This window comes from Nerophis ophidion, linkage group LG25 (assembly GCF_033978795.1).
Source record: "Nerophis ophidion isolate RoL-2023_Sa linkage group LG25, RoL_Noph_v1.0, whole genome shotgun sequence".
NCBI classification, from domain to species: Eukaryota; Metazoa; Chordata; class Actinopteri; order Syngnathiformes; family Syngnathidae; genus Nerophis; species Nerophis ophidion.
In genome coordinates this window covers 14,480,364-14,500,058 of record NC_084635.1, presented here as the reverse complement: position 1 = coordinate 14,500,058, position 19,695 = coordinate 14,480,364, and the positions used below count along the sequence as shown (strand labels likewise).

The 19,695-nt window shown below is 39.7% G+C and overlaps 1 protein-coding gene across 1 annotated transcript in view; it reads left to right on the top strand.

The window, feature by feature from the left end:
• Window positions 1-19,695, top strand: part of trip4 (thyroid hormone receptor interactor 4) — a 214,629-nt gene that overhangs the window by 46,792 nt on the left and 148,142 nt on the right. Inside the window, exon 12 of the mRNA XM_061887660.1 lies at window positions 19,477-19,579. Within this exon, the coding sequence (XP_061743644.1) occupies window positions 19,477-19,579 (103 nt within the window). The remainder of the gene's footprint in view (window positions 1-19,476; window positions 19,580-19,695) is intronic.

Here is a 19,695-nt window from a genome sequence, read left to right as displayed (position 1 = left end):
ATATATATATATATATATATAAAATAAGCTCAAAAAAAGTCTGCGGGCTATAGAGCGTTTTCCGTTCGGGCTCCAGTACTCTGGAATGCCCTCCCGGTAACAGTTCGAGATGCTACCTCAGTAGAAGCATTTAAGTCTCATCTTAAAACTCATCTGTATACTCTAGCCTTTAAATAGACCTCCTTTTTAGACCAGTTGATCTGCCGCTTCTTTTCTTTCTCCTATGTCCCCCCCTCCCTTGTGGAGGGGGGGACATAGGATGAAGTACTGACTGTCCAGAGTCGAGACCCAGGATGGACCGCTCGTCGGGACCCAGGATGGACCGCTCGCCTGTATCGGTTGGGGACATCTCTACGCTGCTGATCCGCTTGAGATGGTTTCCTGTGGACGGGACTCTCACTGCTGTCTTGGAGCCACTATGGATTGAACTTTCACAGTATCATGTTAGACCCGCTCGACATCCATTGCTTTCGGTCCCCTAGAGGGGGGGGGTTGCCCACATCTGAGGTCCTCTCCAAGGTTTCTCATAGTCAGCATTGTCGCTGGCGTCCCACTGAATGTGAATTCTCCCTGCCCACTGGGTGTGAGTTTTCCTTGCCCTTTTGTGGGTTCTTCCGAGGATGTTGTAGTCGTAATGATTTGTGCAGTCCTTTGAGACATTTGTGATTTGGGGCTATATAAATAAACATTGATTGATGATTGATTGATATATATATATTATATATATATATATATATATATATATATAGCTAGAATTCACTGAAAGTCAAGTATTTCTTTTATATATATAATATATATATATATATATATATATATATATATATGAAATACTTGACATGGTGAATTGTAGCTGTAAATATACTCCTCCCCTCTTAACCACGCCCCCACCTCCCGAAATCGGAGGTCTCAAGCTTGGCAAGTATGGAGTGGGGACACCTCCCATTGTAGAGTGCTTCCTTCATCTCGCCTTAGGAGTCCAGTCTCGTCCTGGGTCACCTCTCTGTCGACCAGTCCGTGAGCGCGTGCAATTAACATGCCAACCTTGCGCTGTCCACTTTCCTCGCAGCAATGTAGCCACGATAGCACACAACTAAACTCTCTATACTGTCCCACACTCGCTCTCCAAATAATAAACAGTCCCAGGGGAGAGGGTCTCTTTAACAAACTTAACTCAAACGTGACTAAACATGCCGTTCGTGCAGTCACTGTGCAGCAAACAAAACACGTGCGAGCTAGCGGTCAGCATACACGTCACATCTACTGGCAACGTGAAGTGCCCAAACGTCCTTAAACTTTTAATTAGTGTAACTTATAAACTGTTACTTATGACACACTGAAATACGAAGCTTAATGTGGGTATTTCTCTGAATTGCAACCGTGGTGAACTATCTCCCTTGTAGTATTACCAACGCTAAGTTGCTTGTTAATGCCGGAGCTCTTTTGACACCTTTTTTTACCTGCCAGCGGAAACAAAACTGCCCATAACCATAGCAGCCGGAAACCATAGCAACCGAAACCATAGCAACGGTTAAACAACTTAAATGAAACACCTTCCCAAACGACACATATGAAATAGAAATAAATACTAATAATTAAACCCTTAACAGGAGTGATCTATCTGTAGAACTAAAGGAACAATTACATAAATATGCAAACCTTCAGAACACTCAATATATTGGAGGTTTGTGTCTGTGCATGTATAGAAAATGACTATTTCATATTCGAGTATACGTTCTCACGCAGTTGCTTTTAGCTGCGGGCATTACACTACAGGCTTTTCTCACTCTTTCTTGTCTTTCATTCTTTATCCATCAATCCATTTTCTACCGCTTATTCCCTTCGGGGTGGCTGGGGGCGCTGGAGCCTATCTCAGCTACAATCGGGCGGAAGGCGGAGTACACCCTTCTCACAGAGACATAAGACAAGTGCACCTTGTTACATACGTCACATACTGCTGCGCGTGCAACGTCATCCGCCCTCGCCGAGCAGAGAGGTAGCGGCATGGGTAAGGTTAGCGGTAGCAGGTGGTGCAAGCGGAGCGGTGTTAGTGGTAAAATGAGAGATAGAAAGATGCGAATCTGGTAGCAAATGGTGGAAGAAGAATTAATTCCCAAGAAAAACAGCACGGGGTCCATCGTCTGGCAGAGGTTTGGCTTCAAGCGGGAAGATGTTGAACAGACAACCGTAATATGTCAAGTATGCGGCAAAAGCGTTGCTACAAAAAGTATCGGCACTACTAATTTGTACCTTCATTTCAAAAGTCACCCGCTAGAGAATAAAGAGTGCTTGAAACTCTGCATGTCATCTCCGGCCGTAGATGTTGCCAGATTTTGTTGGCCACACTCATCAAAATGCCGAAGCAACCAGCACTGACCCAATTGGGCCTGGTGTCTTCCATTTCCAGATCAACACTGTATGAAAAAATAGTCAAAAACAGAAGTAGATAACGTCCGCAGTAACCTACCACATACCGAAGGACATACACTATTTGATTTTCTTCACGCAGCTAATTAGTATTTTACAGTTTTTGAAATATCTCGTGTGACATCATGCACAAAAGAGAAACATTTTTCTTTTAAAGTATTGTTGTGGCGTTCTGGACAAAAAGTGCACTTTAATTTAATGTTGTTTCAATATGTCATCTTATTGACATCATGCACAAAAGTGCACTAATAAGCTTGTTTTAAAATGTCTCTGACAATCTTGCACTTTCTGTTTAGAAATTGCCTGAATGTTTGTGTCAAATACAGTTTTGGTCAATTGACTTAGTTGGTATTTCCCTCTCTGCATGAAAGTGTAAAATGAGCATATATTAATGCAGTATGAACAAGAATGTTTTAATTTAGACACATAGACTCATCATACTGCTGTGATTATATGTATCAAGTGTTAATTCAAGGTTAATGCAAAATATCGAGATATATATTGTGTACCGTGACATGGCTTAAAAATATTGAGATATTAATAAAAGGCCATATCGTCTTGCCCTAATGAATACAGTTACCAAAATAATTTTGCTGGAGTCTTCCATTGAAGTCCGACTTTGTACTCAATAATCTCCTTATTTGTCTCTATCCTCTTGTTTTGTGGCAGACTGGGTTGTACATGCACATGCATTCTCCGCTGTTGCCCTGTTCAATACAAATTAGCGTATAGTTTGAACTTATCTGTCAGTAGACTCCATATGGAAGCGCTAAAAACTACAACATGGCTGACGAACACACTGACAAGTGAAGCAGCGTAAATAAACACCGCCCACAAAACGGCGCATCCTGAAGAGACGGACCGAAATCGGTTTAAAGGGGAACTGCACTTTTTGGGAATTTTGCCTATCACTCACAGTCATTATGTGAGATAACAACACAAAAGGTTTTTGGGGATTTTTTTTTTTTTTTTTTCATTTCACATGTACAAATCGGCTCCTTTTAGGTAGCTAGCAAAGCAGCTAAAGTGATGTAACTGTGTTACATCACCTTTTCTTTTAACAACACTCAATAAACGTTTGGGAATTGAGGAAACTAATTGTGGAAGCTTTGAAAGTGGAATTATTTCCCATTGTTGTTTTATGTAGAGCTTCAGTCGTTCAACAGTCCGGGGTCTCCGCTGTCGTATTTTACGCTTTATAATGCGCCACACCTTTTTGGATAGGAGACAGGTCTGTTGTAACAGATGCTGAATGTGTCTTGGCATTGTCTTGCTGAAATAAGCAGGGGCGTCCATGAAAGAGACGGCGCGTAGATGGCAGCATCCGTTGTTCCAAAACCTGTATGTACCTTTCAGCATTAATGGTGCCTTCACATATGTGTAAGTTACCCATGCCTTGGGCAATAATGAACCTCCATACCATCACAGATGCTGGCTTTTGAACTTTGTGTCGATAACAGTCTGGATGGTTCGCTTCCCTTTTGGTCCGGATGACACAATGTCGAATATTTCCAAAATCAATTTGAAATGTGGGCTCGTCACACCACAGAATACTTTTCCACTTTGCATCAGTCTATCTTAGATGATCTCGGGCCCAGAGAAGCCGGCGGCGTTTCTGGATGTTGTTGATAAATGGCTTTGGCTTTGCGTAGTAGAGCTTTAACTTGCACTTACAGATAAAGCGACAAACTGTATTTAGTGACAGTGGTTTTCTGAATTGTTCATGTGGTTATATCCTTCAGAGATTGAGGTCGGTTTTTGATACAGTGCCATCTGAAGGATCGAAGGTCACGGTCATAGTGTTGGTTTCCGGCCATACTGTTTATTTGGAGTGATTTATCCAGATTCTCTGAACCTTTTGATCATATTATGGACCATAGATGTTGAAATCCCTAAATTTCTTGCAATTGCATTTTGAGGAACGTTGTTCTTAAACTGCTCACGCAGTTGTGAACAAAGGAGTGTACCTCGCCCCATCCTTTCTTGTGAAAGACTGAGCATTTTTTGGGAAGCTGTTTTTATACCCAATCATGGCACCCACCTGTTCCCAGTTAGCCTGCACACCTGTGGGATGTTCCAAATAAGTGTTTGATGAGCATTCCTCAACTTTATCAGTATTTATTGCCACCTTTCCCAACTTCTTTGTCACGTGTTGCTGGCATCAAATTCTAAAGTTAATGATTATTTGCAAAAAAAAAAAAAGGTTATCTGTTTGAACATCAAATATGTTGTCTTTGTAGCATATTCAACTGAATATGGGTTGAAAATGATTTGCAAATCATTGTATTCCGTTTATATTTACATCAAACACAATTTCCCAACTCATATGGAAACGGGGTTCGGAATAGCCGACTATTTTGATAAAACAGCACCTATAGTGATACCAATACTTTTACTTCGAATATTTAAGCTGTCTTAATGCTTTTTCTTTTCAAAATGTCATCACAATTATAATCAGGAAAGACAAAGCACGACAGTGGAACAATTTCAATGGAATATTTTAAGTCCTTCCTTATTCTTTTTCATTACATATAATTGTTTGAGCAAAATAAAGTCAGTAGTACAGGTGACAAACAATTGAACCCATAAAATGTAAATTAAATCCTACAGTATATTAAAAGACATCTGCTGACCTTACACTTCAGTCTGTGTATGATCAGTCCCCTAAGTTTTCAATATCTTGGTCACTTTGCATAAAAGTCATGTTCTTTTCAAAATATGCTCCAAATGGGCTCTGTGGCTTTGGAGGCAAATTTGCACACGGCATGCAAAATTGCTCAACCACATTCCTCTTTGGGATTTTAGAATACAACTTTTACACAGTCCCATAATCTCTGAACTTTCTCACACCCGGTCAGAAATTCTGCTTTTTGACGGAGCGTGACAACACTGAAACTTTCTCAGAAAATTGGCACTACATTTTGAAAGAAAGGAGGAAAGAAAAGATTTAACATACATTTTTGGTCTGATTTGTTTTTACGTAACGGTGCCATGGGCAACTTCCTCACAGTAATATATTTCGAAGCAAAAAATATAACAAGAACACCACCGGCTAGCTTGTTACAATTATCAATCAATCAACGTTTATTTATATAGCCCCAAATCACAAATGTCTCAAAGGACTGCACAAATCATTACGACTACAACATCCTCGGAAGAACCCACAAAAGGGCAATGAAAACTCACACCCAGTGGGCAGGGAGAATTCACATCCAGTGGGACGCCAGTGACAATGCTGACTATGAGAAACCTTGGAGAGGACCTCAGATGTGGGCAACCCCCCACCCACCCACCCCTCTAGGGGACCGAAAGCAATGGATGTCGAGCGGGTCTAACATGATACTGTGAAAGTTCAATCCATAGTGGCTCCAACACAGCCGCGAGAGTTCAGTTCAAGCAGATCCAAGACAGCAGCGAATTAGTGGTTTATCAGAATACATTTGTTTGACAATTGTTATTTCCAAGGGATTTTCCAGAATTATCTTAGTAAATGTGTCTAATAACATCTGAATCGCTCCCACTGCACTCGCCGTTTTTTATTTTATTTTTCCTATAGCTTCACTCTAACTTTCCTCGTCCACAAATCTTTCATCCTCGCTCAAATTAATGGGGAAATTGTCGCTTTCTCGGTCTGAATCGCTCTTGCTGCTGGTGGCTATGATTATACACATTGTGAGGATGTAAGAAGCCCTACAACCCGTGACGTCAGGCGCACATCGTCTGCTACTTCCGGTATAGGCAGGGCTTTTTAATGAGCGACCAAAAGTTGTGAACTTTATCGTCGATGTTCTCTACAAAATCCTTTCAGCAAAAATATGGCAATATCGCAAAATGATCAAGTATGACACATAGAATGGACCTGCTATCCCCGTTTAAATAAGAAAATATCATTTCAGTACGCCTTTAAATTCACAATTCACAAGAACTACACATTTGCAAAATGTCCGTGTCACTACCCAAAATATCCGAAAGCTCCAATGCCAACTTCAGTTATTTGAGGAACTGCCACCGGGACTTAGGTGCCTTAGAATTAATATGATGTGACAGTTATTTTCTCCAAAAGTCTTTTTGTGGATATATAAGTAATTCCTTATTTCAGTGTGTGTGTTTCCGGCAACCAATTGAATTTGTAGGCCAGTCTACTCACACGCTGTTAGATCCTTCTTGATGAATATGGAGTGCTTTAGCAAAGCGCCTTGTCACTCACGCAATGTTAAGTGCCCTTTTGATTAACATGGAATGGAAACAACTAGATGGGGGAGGTAGTGAGTCAAAGTAGCACATTCAACAGCTTTTGAATGCTAATTGGCTAATGGAGGATAAAAAAGTAGACGACTGGCGGTTGTTTCACATGAACACACTCAGCTTTCACTTTGGTGGTTCTCGGAATTGAGCTCGGCCACCACCATTTTGTTTCCTTGTCTGTGTTTGAACATACAGCCGTCTTATGTTACCCCATTTCCTTTTGATGGTGTCAAATGAGGCTCATCTTAAGAAGTGCTTTTCAATTCCTCTATTTAATCAATTCTTCTATTTAATCGGTCAGAGAGTACATGATTATCCCTGTGGTATGCAAAATTGAGTAGCCTGTGCTTAGAAAGCCATTTACTCCACAGTGCTGCCATTACTCAACACATTGCTGTTTTTGCAAAGAGCAGTACTATAGCATAAATAGTAGTATGTTTTTGATAATAGTCAATGACTGAAAAACACACAGCAAGCCTGCTTGCCAGGGAATACAGTTGTGTTCCGATTAGGGTTGTACAGTATACCGGTAGTAGTATAGTATCGCGGTATGAATGAATCAAAAACAGTTTGAAAAGTACCGGTTCACGGTGGAAGAGGGGTTAGTGCGTCTGCCTCACAATACGAAGGTCCTGCAGCCCTGGGTTCAATCCCAGGCTCGGGATCTTTCTGTGTGGAGTTTGCATGTTCTCCCCGTGAATGCGTGGGTTCCCTCCGGGTACTCCGGCTTCCTCCCACCTCCAAAGACATGCACCTGGGGATAGGTTGATTGGCAACACTAAATTGGCCCGAGTGTGTGAATGTGAGTGTAAATGTTGTCTGTCTATCTGTGTTGGCCCTGTGATGAGGTGGCGACTTGTCCAGGGTGGAATCCGCCTTCCGCCCCATCGTAGCTGAGATAGGCACCAGCGCCCCCCGCGACCCCAAGGGGAATAAGCGGTGTAAAATGGATGGATGGATGAAGTACAGTGCCCAATAGAAACAACTTCTCAATCCTTTCAAATGAGCGGAATTTCCCCTTAAATGATCAGTTCAGGTCGCCTCAGATCCTTTTGTAATTCATTCCAGGACCATGGAGTGGCAGATCTAAAGGCTTCTTTTTTTTTTTTTTTTTTTACAGAGATTTGTGTTTGCTTTTGAAACCAACAGATCAAGGATGTTCTGTGACCTAAAACTGTAGCACCTGGATTATCTACACATACAAGAACATAAATAAGAGGGAACCAGACCAAGAAGTGATTCATACATAAAAACCATCCATCACAGGGATCATTACCCTGAACTGTTGCCATTTGCTTGCCATTTCAAAATAAACAAAAATGTCCGTCCTTTTTTGCATTTTTAAATTACACATATTGAACGACTCAAAATGTTTATTGGCCCATATCAGACTATATTTATTCTACGGAGAACATGTGCAGGACCATCCATCCATCTTTGTCCGCTTAAACAAGGTCGGGTCGCGGGGTCAGCAGCCTAAGCAGGGAAGCACAGACTTCCCTCTCCCCAGCCACTTCGTCCAGCTCCTCCCAGGGGGATTCCAAGGTGTTCCCAGCACAGCCCGGAGACATAGTCTTAATACATTAAGCTTAATGTCCTGCACATCTGCTGCACTTTTTTTTTAAATTTTGCTTATCATTCACTATCCTTATGTGAGTCAAGAAAACAAATGTTTTTCTCTTTTTTATGCATTCTATTTTTTTAATATAAGGCAAGTACAAAGTAACTGGCAATGAAGCTAATGGGAGTCCCCTATTGTGCCTATAAAGCCCTCTAAAAACATCCAAAAGAGCTGCCAACAATACTCCATTTACATTTCATTACCTGAATATTAACCAAGTATTAATGACATTGTTACTATAAGTGCTAACACCGTGGAACTACTTTTAGAGTGCCTTGAGTGGTAACTAGCTTTTGCAGCTATTGAGATACAGAGCCGCTGTAACGCCTCTGAGTTGGTGAAAGTTTGTGCTAGATTATAAATCATGCCTTACACTTGTGTTGTCGATGGTGGTGGCCAAGAGCTGAGAAGTTGGTTAATTTTAACATACGACTTAGACCCGGAGATCGTGAGAAGTTACAAAACACACACAATTTTTTATTATTTTTCTACTTTTTTTAAGGTCTTTTTTTGGTGGCCTAATTTTCGGCGCGTCAATGGTGCAAAAATGTTAGGCGATATATCTCCATTTATACTGTAACAACCTGCTGGTGTTAAAGTTAATATTTGGGTATTATTGATTTACATTGTTCCCACGTTCATGAGCACACCGTGTTAACGGAGAATGAGGAAGTCGTCGTGTCTTTCTGCTTGGGAAACACAAAGACCGACATGTGTGTACAAGAGGGAATACTTTTTGGAATTTGGCCGGTTGTTCACATTAGATTGGCAATAAAAGTTAAATAGAGACCTTTTTTTTACCTGCATAGAGATTATAATTTATTCTTCGTCTAAATGGGAATATATAAACATCCCAGTGAAAGCAGACATTATACAGTAAAGGATTTTTTTTATTATGCCTGTAGTTTGTATTTCTTGTTCAGCACTTAGCATTAATGCTACAGTAAAATTATGTTTAGTGTTCAACTATAACATGATCTGCTTCATCAGTCAGCTTCTAAAACCTGTAGCTCACCCCCCTCATTTTCAGGCTCAAAAATAGAAGTTCTGGGATCATCGTTTGTCCCAAAATAGTAGTAGAGTTGGCTCTCATGAAGTCTGTCATAATACTAATAGTAAGTATTATTGAAGAAAAATAGCAAACTATAAAATATTGCGCCACTGTATGGGTAAAATGACCAAAATATGTAAATATTACATGTTGTTATGAATGTTTCATATTGTATATGCTTACAGAATGTTCATAACATGTTTATGGAGGTTTTGGGATGTTTTAGAGCGCTTTATGGCGGAAATGATAGACCTTCATTACCTCCATTGTTATCTGACTCTATCTAGCATTTATTTAGAAACTACAATGCATGACAAAAAGAAAAACCTTACTTCATATAGGAATTGTGAATGATAGGCAAAATACAAAAAGTGCAATTCCCCTTTAAATCATTTCAAGGATTAAGCATAATAGAGAGTTTTACGTTTTATACTACATTTCCGATTACAATACTGTGTGTAATATAAGATAAACTATCTGATTATGTCATATTTTAATATGCTTTACAACAGGAGTTACCAACCTTTTTGAAACCAAGAGCTACTTATTGGGTACTGATTAATGCGAAGGGCTACCAGTTTGATACACACTTAAATAAATTGCCAGAAATAGCCAATTTGCTCAATTTACCTTTAATGAATATATATATATGTGGCAGAGGGGTTAGTGCGTCTGCCTCACAATACGAAGGTCCTGCAGACCTGGGTTCAAATCCAGGCTCGGGATCTTTCTGTGTGGAGTTTGCATGTTCTCCCCGTGAATGCGTGGGTTCCCTCCGGGTACTCCGGCTTCCTCCCACTTCCAAAGACATGCACCTGGGGATAAGTTGATTGGCAACACTAAATTGGCCCTAGTGTGTGAATGTGAGTGTGAATGTTGTTTGTCTATCTGTGTTGGCCCTGCGATGAGATGGCGACTTGTCCAGGGTGTACCCCGCCTTCCGCCCGACTGTAGCTGAGATAGGCGCCAGCGCCCCCCGTGACCCCAAAAGGGAATAAGCGGTAGCGAATGGATGGATATATATAAATGGGTTTTTCTGTCTGTCATTCTGTCGTACATTTTTTTTTCCTTTTACGAAAGGTTTTTGCAGAGAATAAATGATGAAAAAAACACTTAATTGAACGGTTTAAAAGAGGAGAAAACAGGAAAAAAATGAAATTTAAATTCTGAAACATAGTTTATCTTCAATTTCGACTCTTTAAAATTCAAAATTCAACCGAAAAAAAGAAGAGAAAAACTAGCTAATTCGAATCTTTTTGGAAAAAAAAAAAAATAATAATAATAATTTATAGAACATCATTAGTAATTTTTCCTGATTAAGATTAATTTTAGAATTTTGATGACATTTTTTAAATAGGTTAAAATCCAATCTGCATTTTGTTAGAATATATAACAAATTGGACCAAGCTATATTTCTAACAAAGACAAATCATTATTTCTTCTAGATTTTCCATTACAAAAATTTTAAAAGAAATTCAAAAGACTTTGAAATAAGATTTAAATTTGATTCTAAAGATTTTCTCGATTTGCCAGAGTAATCTTTTTTAATTTTAATCATAATAAATTTGAAGAAATATTTCACAAATGTTCTTCGTTGAAAAAACAGAAGCTAAAATGAAGAATTAAATTAAAATTTATGTGTTTTTCTTTACAATAAAAATAATAAAATTACTTGAACATTGATTTAAATTGTCAGGAAAGAAGAGGAAGGAATTTAAAAGGTAAAAAGTTATATAAATGATAAATGGGTTGTACTTGTATAGCGCTTTTCTACCTTCAAGGTACTCAAAGCGCTTTGACACTACTTCCACATTTACCCATTCACACACACATTCACACACTGATGGAGGGAGCTGCCATGCAAGGCGCCAACCAGCACCCATCAGGAGCAAGGGTGAAGTGTCTTGCTCGGGACACAACGGACGTGATGAGGTTGGTACTAGGTGGGATATGTGTTTAAAAATCCTAAAATCATTTTTAAGGTTGTATTTTTTTTCTCTAAAATTGTCTTTCTGAAAGTTACAAGAAGCAAAGTCAAAAAAATGAATTAATTTATTTAAACAAGTGAAGACCATGTCTTTAAAATGTTTTCTTGGATTTTCAAATTCAATTTGAGTTTTGTCTCTCTTAGAATTAAAAATGTCGAACAAAGCCAGACCAGCTTGCTATTAAATAAATACAATTTAAAAAATAGAGTCAGTTCCCTGTAAGTGCTGCTATTTGAGCTATTTTTAGAATAGGCCAGCGGGCTACTGATCTGGTCCTTACGGGCGACCTGGTGCCCGCGGGTACCGCGTTGGTGACCCCTGCTTTACAATGTTAATCGGAAAATGGAGGTCACCTGTTGTAAGAACAGCCTTTGATGCATATTTTTTTACAACTTTACAAAGAATTTGACTGTCCAAAAAATATATATATATATGTATTTTACCAGTATCAGGACCCTCACCTTTTGAACCTTTTCAAAATCGCATCATTTTACTGAAAGACTTTTATAAATGTTTCAACCTGAAGACAGTGTACTTGATATCCCAACTAAAATGAAATATGCTACAGTATATAAGAGGGCGGCATCATATTACTTTTTATGAGTTAACATTTATGTTTGAGTGTTTACATGTTGCATCACTCATGTATGGCAGTGTGCATGGACTGTTATGTGAAATAAATATATCTACCATCTCATACCAGTTTGTCAGAGACCATATGGATAAATTACTGTCTTCGATGATCTCCCCTAAAAGCTCCAAATTTGTCACAACCTTCAGTGCTCCTTCGAGGGAAATAGAGAAGCTGTGATTAAGTGAGAGGGGAGTTATGGGGGAGTGGAAGCATGCTGTCAGGAAGAGAGCAGCTTCCTGGCTGCCGAGATGCTATCATGGGCACTATCTGATAGCACTGAGGGAAATTGGATGAGCTGAGAGACATTGGCTGCCAGTGATGGAAAAGATGACTCCTTTGTCACTGTGTCAGTCAATTCCCTACTTTCACCTGAGAGACCAATCAATATCACTGTGAGAAAGAGGTTTCCCTTGGTCTCTTGGCCTTTGCATGCTACACAACATTTTCTAATTATCACAAATGTGCTTTACATAATTGCAGAGACTTGGATATGGGTGTGCCCTTGTAGCTCACGACCCAAATTAGATTGGATTCATCCATACCCAGGACACAAACATACATCAACTTTTGACAAAGTGTAGATACAAAATAACGATACAATGTGACACAAATAAATTAATTTGTATCACTCATTATTTATAATACACATTGAAAGGCCCTTTCATTGAGTAGTTTACAGCATTGTAGTACCAAAACGTGGTAAGTCCGGACAAATGTTTTTTGAAAGGCTACAGCAGGGGTTGGCAACCTTTACCCCTCAAAGAGCCATTTTGACAAATTTCACAAAATAAAGAAAACTATGGGAGCAACAAGACTCTTTTGGAATTTAAAATGAAATAACACAGCGTCTAAACTCTTTTTTTTTTTTTTGCTGTGTGCTATGTATTAACCAGGGGTCTCAGACACGTGGCCCGCACCTTAATACAAAAATGTAATATTAGTGCGGCCCGCAGGTTTTTTTGAATGCCGCTTGACATCACATTTGCCAACCATCTCAATTTTTCCGGGAGACTACCGAGTTTCAGAGCAATCATTCTCTCGACTATCTGCTGGTTTTCCCCCAAACAACAATAATAACGGTGTGCTATAATGACAATGCGTTTAGCGCCCTCTACAACCGTAACAAACAGCTTACCAGCCCATTCACATGTTTTATGAGGCTTCTGCAAGGCATACTTGCTCAACAGCCATACAGGTTACACTGAGGGTTGTGATATAAACAACTTAAGCACTCTTACTAATATGCGCCACACTGTGAAACCACACCAAACAAGAAGGACAAACACATTTTGGGAGAACATCCGCACTGCAACACAACATAAACACAACAGAACAAATACCCAGAATCCCATGCATCCCTAACTTTTCCAGGCTACATTATACACCCCCGCTACCACCAAACCCCACCCCGCCCACCTCAACTGACGCACGGAGGGGGGTTCACAGTGTGGCTAGGGGCGTGGCGGGCACAGGTGCCAACATATAATTTGCATAATCTGCTAAAAATCACATATTTTCTTTAGAACGGCTAAAAAAATGTTTGCATGCCAGGGTTTCCCCTGAATGGCCAAGATACCTGTGGCTGTAGGGGTGGGGTTATGGCCGTGGTCACATTGTCACATCGTGTAATTTGCATAATTTGCTATAATGATAATAGTTTCTTTAAAAAGGCTCCAACATACTTACATTTAAAACAAATCGGTTATCATTCATTAGTATTAACATTTTTTTTTTTTGTATCATTTTGCCTTATTTTCAATTGTTGCTGCTTTTGGTACAATGTACTTTGTTAAGATTTTTGTTTACAGAAATGTAATACATGTTTTTACTAAAAACAACTAGCATCAAATGTAGCATATTCTTCTGGTGTTTTTATAAAATGTACTTGTGTTTAGAGGCTCTTAACTTCTGTCCCTCGATGTCTTTGACAAGCTGCAGCAAACATGACGTTGTTCCTCGAGTTTCACTTTCTCTTCTTAAAAGCCGCCACTGTCCTTTTGATATTTCCACATTTTGTAGATTGCTGTCCATGGGTGTGTATCTGCGATACATTAAAATTACGTCCACATCGCAGACATGCTGACAACGCTCCAGAAAATGGCGCAGGTTTTGTTTACAACCGGTTTCGGTACTGCAGTTTTCTGTGAACAAAGTATTTTTTTGGTGGTCATGTTTTTGGTACATTACTTGTCAATAGTTCACAAATAATAGGCTGTATCTATCAATTCATACGCTAACGACCAGCTGATGTTAATGTTTTACGTTCTTGTGGTTTGGATTTGAAGTTTGTCTTTCCCATGTTTGCAAACAAACCGTATGTGCCTGAAAGGTAATTTGCGTAGAATGAGGAGGTGGTGTTCTGTGTTTGGGAAAGTGCAAACTCACAAGACGGAAGTGTTACAATAGAGGTAAAACTTGTGCTGTTTGTTATCACAAGATTGGTAATAAAAGTTAAAAATAGTGTGAGACTGTGTGATTTCTTCTGGGGGCTACAATATATATCATATTACTTAATTTGTTTTTAAGTAAAAAAAACAACTTTATTTTCAATTTGTGGTGGTAATGAATATGCCGTGGCGTTGCGCGAAAATCCAATTATGTTAAGGGGAAAAACCCTGCATGCATTTAAAGACAAATCTGTGCTATTAATTAGTATTATCATATATTTTTCCGTATTTTATGTCGTTTTGCTCGATTTTCAATTTTTGCTAGTTATTTTACAATGTACTTTCTTAAGAATCTTTTCAAGTTCCTCTCTTCTCCAATCATTGAGTGATTTTTCCTTTATTAAAAATGACTGGCAACAAATCTAGCATCTTTTTCTGGTGTTATTGTAGACTGTATTTGTGTTTGGAGGCTCTTCTGACGCTCCATGTATAGGATGAACACTCACAGACGTCACATATGCTGCTCGGCTTTCTCTCCTGAAAAGCCGCCACGTCCTCTTAATATTTGCACATTGTATATTTTTTACAATGCAGGTTTATGTCGGTTGTATTACAGTACGTCCACATTGCAGACATGCTGCCTTCGTTCCAGACAACCCTGTGTGCATTTATCTACTTCATCACAACATCCAGTTTTGACAGTGGTGTTCCAGTGATCCAGGTCTTTTTTTCGGTGACCCAATTTTCGGCGCGTCAATAGTGCGCAAATATTAGGCTATATATCTCCATTTATATTGTAACGACCTGCTGGTGTTAAAGTTAATGTTTGTGTACTATTGATGGCCATTGTTCCCATGTTCGTTAACACACCTTGTTGACGGAGAATGGGGAAGTCGTGTTTGTCTGGTAATGAAACACATAGAGGGACATGTGTGTAACAGAGGTAGTACTTTTTGGAATTGGGCCGGTTGTTAGCATAAGATTGGCAACAAAAGTTAAATAGAGACTCTGACTTAATGTGACCTTTTCTGGAGGCTACAATACATCTTCTTTCTTTAATTTGTTTTTACGTAAAAACCTTCATTTTTAAGGTGTAGCGGCTTTTATTTTTCTTTGTCGGCCCGCCACGATTAATTACATTAAGAGAAAACCCTGGTAATACAAGGCATGACAAGATTTTAAGGAAAACTGCTCTGTCATATGGACATTTTGCTTATCAGCCACAATCCCAATGAGAGTATTCCACTTTTCTTTGTGTTCTGAATATTAAAATACTGCTATCAAGAGGTAGCTAACAACACAGGTATTATAGAGTCCTCTATTCAGATGGTAAACTGTCTGTATTAGTATAGCCCTGTACTATACCTTGAATGATACCCAAAGTGCTTTACATTATACGTCATATTGACCTATTCATACACTGATGGTGGAAGCTGCCATGCAAGGGTTTAACCACGGCCCATCAGGAGTAAGGGTGAGGGGTCTTGCCCAAGGACACAACGGTCGTGACTAGGATGGCGGAAGCTGTAATTGAAGCTTGTGGCTTTAAGATTCTGGCACGGCCACTATGCCTCATAATCCACCTATAAAGCCCTCTAAAAACATCCAAAAACCGCCAACAGCACTCCAATTACATGTCGTTTCCTGTATAGTCACCAACTTATAGTAACGTTGTTTTTAAAAGAGCTAACGGCGAGGACTTACTTTTCTGGCGTAGTGATACACGGTCATGTTCACGCTGCTCCTCCAGCCACTACCAAGAGGTATGCTTCTGTAGCTACTTGAGCTTCTTCTACTGCTGCTGCTGCTGCCACTGCTGTAAATGTTAATTATGAATTAGTTATAAATAATACCTCTCCCCTGTTTTGTAGAAAGTTGTAGTACCTAGCCAAGAAATTGGTCAAATTAAAACAAATACCACATGCTACCTAAAAATTTGGACTGACTGCAGCAGTAGATACTTGCTCTCAACTTGGTTTCCAACTAATGGAATGCAGCATAAAACCCGTCAACATTGGTAGGAAGACTCAGCAAAATCTTGTTTTCTTCCAGCATTTTTTTATCCGAAGAGTGAGGATTATGATTTATCATTATTATTATTTTTAATTTACCAGTTTAATGAGAGCACAAATCTTGTGCGGAAAGATGCAACCAACTAATTAGTCGGCATCCTTATGAGAGCTCACAATATAAGTTTTTTTATGTTCATATTTTGTCCATTGAACATTTAGCAATAATGCTACATGATAACGCTTCAAGGCGTTCACGAAGTCTGCCATGATTAGTGTTAGCAAACACAGAAAGTGCTCTCGATGTTGTTGTTGTTGATGGACGTAGCATTCAGTGCTATGCCGCCTGGGAAATCAATGCATCCAGGAAAGTAGTTTGGGTTATGCTTAAAAAGACCAAAATACTGTAAATATTTCATGTTACCATGAATGTGCCTGTTTGTACATCACATACATATTTACAGCATGTATATAAAACTTTGTTTGATGTTTTTTGGGGGGACTTTTATAGGTGTAATAGGTCATATTCCCATTACCTCTACTATCTAGATCAGTGGTCTCAAACTCAATTTACCTGGAGGCCACTGGAGGCAGACACTGGGTGAGGCTGGGCCGCAAGAAAAGGTTTCTTTAAAAAATCTAACATGCACTTTTTAATGAATTCACCTTCTTTGAATGGCTTTCCCGCCCTAGTAACATACTTGCCAACTCTCGCGATCTTTCCGGGAAACACCCGAATATCAGAGCCCCTACCGACAATCTCCCAGGGCAATCATTCTCCTGGTTTTCACCCGGACAGCGATAATAAGGGTTTGCTGTGATTGTACTGCCTTTGGCGTCCTCTACAACCTGCCGTCTCATCCGCTTTTCCACCATACAAACAGTGTGCCGGCCAGGTCACATTGTATGAGGCTTCTGCAGACTCATGGAAGTGACTGTAAGACATACTTGATCAACAGCCATACAGGTCACACTGAGGGTGGCCGTATAAACAACTTTATCACTGTTTCAAATATGTGCCACACTGTGAACCCACCCTTAACAAGATTGACAAACACATTTTGGGCGAACATCCGCACCGTAACACATCATAAACACAACAGAACAAATACCCAGAATCCAATGCAGCCCTAACTCTTCTGGGCTACAATAGCGTGCGGGGTTGGGGAGGACGGGTGTGTATATTGTAGCCCGGAAGCGTTAGGGCTGCATGGGATTCTGGGTATTTGTTCTGTTGTGTTTATGTTGTGTTACGGTGCGGATGTTCTCCCAAAATGTGTTTGTCATTCTTGTTTGGTGTGGGTTCACAGTGTGGCACATATTTGTAACAGTGTTAAAGTTGCTTATACGGCCACCCTCAGTGTGACCTGTGTGGCTGTTGATCAACTATGTCTTGCAGTCGCTTACTGCGTTTACAGAAGTCCAATACAACTTGTGGCTGGTCTGGTACGCTGTTTGTACAGGTTGTAGAGTAGAGTTCCCCCTTAATATTGATGTTTGGGTGAAATTTGGGAGAATGATTACCCTTGGAAGGGCACTGAAGATTGGGAGTCTCCCGGAAAAATCAAGGGCATAGAAGTATGACACTGTAAAGCGCCATTTATATATAAAATAGGGGTGGGCAAATTAATGCGTTAATTACGAGTTAACTCATCAATCTATTAACGGCGACAATTATTTTATCGCACATTTGCGTATGTTGTTTACATACTTTTATTTTGTTAACGCCTTTTCTTAGCAAGATGGCGACGCCCGGACGGGCTCCGGCGTCGAGGGGCTCTTGGTAAAGATGGAACATTTGGCAAAAATACCGGACAATTCTGCAAATTTCATGGCTGGCTTACAGCGTGGTCACTCCGGGATCACTTACGGCCGCCAGACAATTCTGAATGTGGATAGATCGGGCCGTTTTGGACTGAATGACGCGTGCTTGCTAGATCGGCTAGCTAGCATGGGAATACTTTGCCGGCTACATCCAGCGGTCTGTGAAGCAGCGGAGTATATGTGTTGTCTGTCTATTTTTCAATAATGCAGACGAGGAGTGTTGGCTGAGTTCTTAACGTTTACTTTCAGAGCGTGCATATCACAACATACAAGATGCCGTCATGGCGACACAACCTATACCGGGCTACCGCGCATGCTCGTCACTCCTGTTGCATGCTGGGTAGGGTAGTTGTATTTTCCCCTGGCTCATAACAACACAATATAGTACCATGTATATGCGTTCAGTATATCAAAGCACCAAACAAACAATCGGAAAATTCCCATCATATCAATTCCTAGATATGGTCATAATTATTTTAAGTGCACTACGCAGAATAAACACAACATTATTAATATTGCTACTACGGATAATTTGATCAAACATTCCCTAAAACAGCCCACTACCTATAATATAGGTTTTTTAAACATAAGATACCTGATAAAAAAAAATGTTTCTGCTGTTACCTCAGAAATTGCCTGTTCGGATGTTATGATTGTGGCTCAGAGATTTGTATGTAGATTATATTTATTTTCCATAACAAACAAGATAATTTAAATACTCTGGCAGTGGCAATAAGCTTAAATGTTTGTATTTACATTTTTTGAGTTGATTTTCATAAAATATGCTATTTACCTGCTACTGTTTAACAAGAACTGATTTAAATTGTGTTTGCACAACAAATGTTTTGGCGCTTTAGTTCGTGTGGGAGAATATTCCAATAAAGGTGCACGACACACTACTTTTGAATTCATTATTGGGCTTTGCGTTTACAATGCAGTTAATCGCGATTAATCAGAGAAATTAAAATTTTTAATCGTTGCCCAGCCCTAATATAAAACTCACGGGCCGCACCAATATTAAATTTCCACATAAATGTGCGGGCCGCAATATAACGTCTTGCGGGCTGCAATTGGTCCGCGGGCCGCGTGTTTGAGACCCCTGATCTAGATTGATCAGTAAAGACAAATATATGTGTTTTTTTCTTACATAAGGACTTTCGAACATTGGGTAAAATTGCCCCCAAAAAGTGCAGTTCCCCTTTAACATTGTATGTATGAAAACTTCTGTATGTTCACGCATGGTCAATAGCCACCTAAAAGCTCTTTTTTCCCCATTTCTGTCCTTGCCCACAGTTCCCCAGTGCACGCGAGGAGTCTGCTTCGCCATTTGTCTTCATTTGCTCCAGCCCCCAGGAGCTCCTGGTGAAATTCTCAATGAAAGGGAAGCACAAAATCTGTAAGTCCTCCTTTTTTGATATTAAGAAAAAATATGTTTATAGAAATCCCCTGGGACACTCTTAAATCATCATTCTGTTGTGTGTGAATGCTCACCTGCGTGCACACATTAAATGA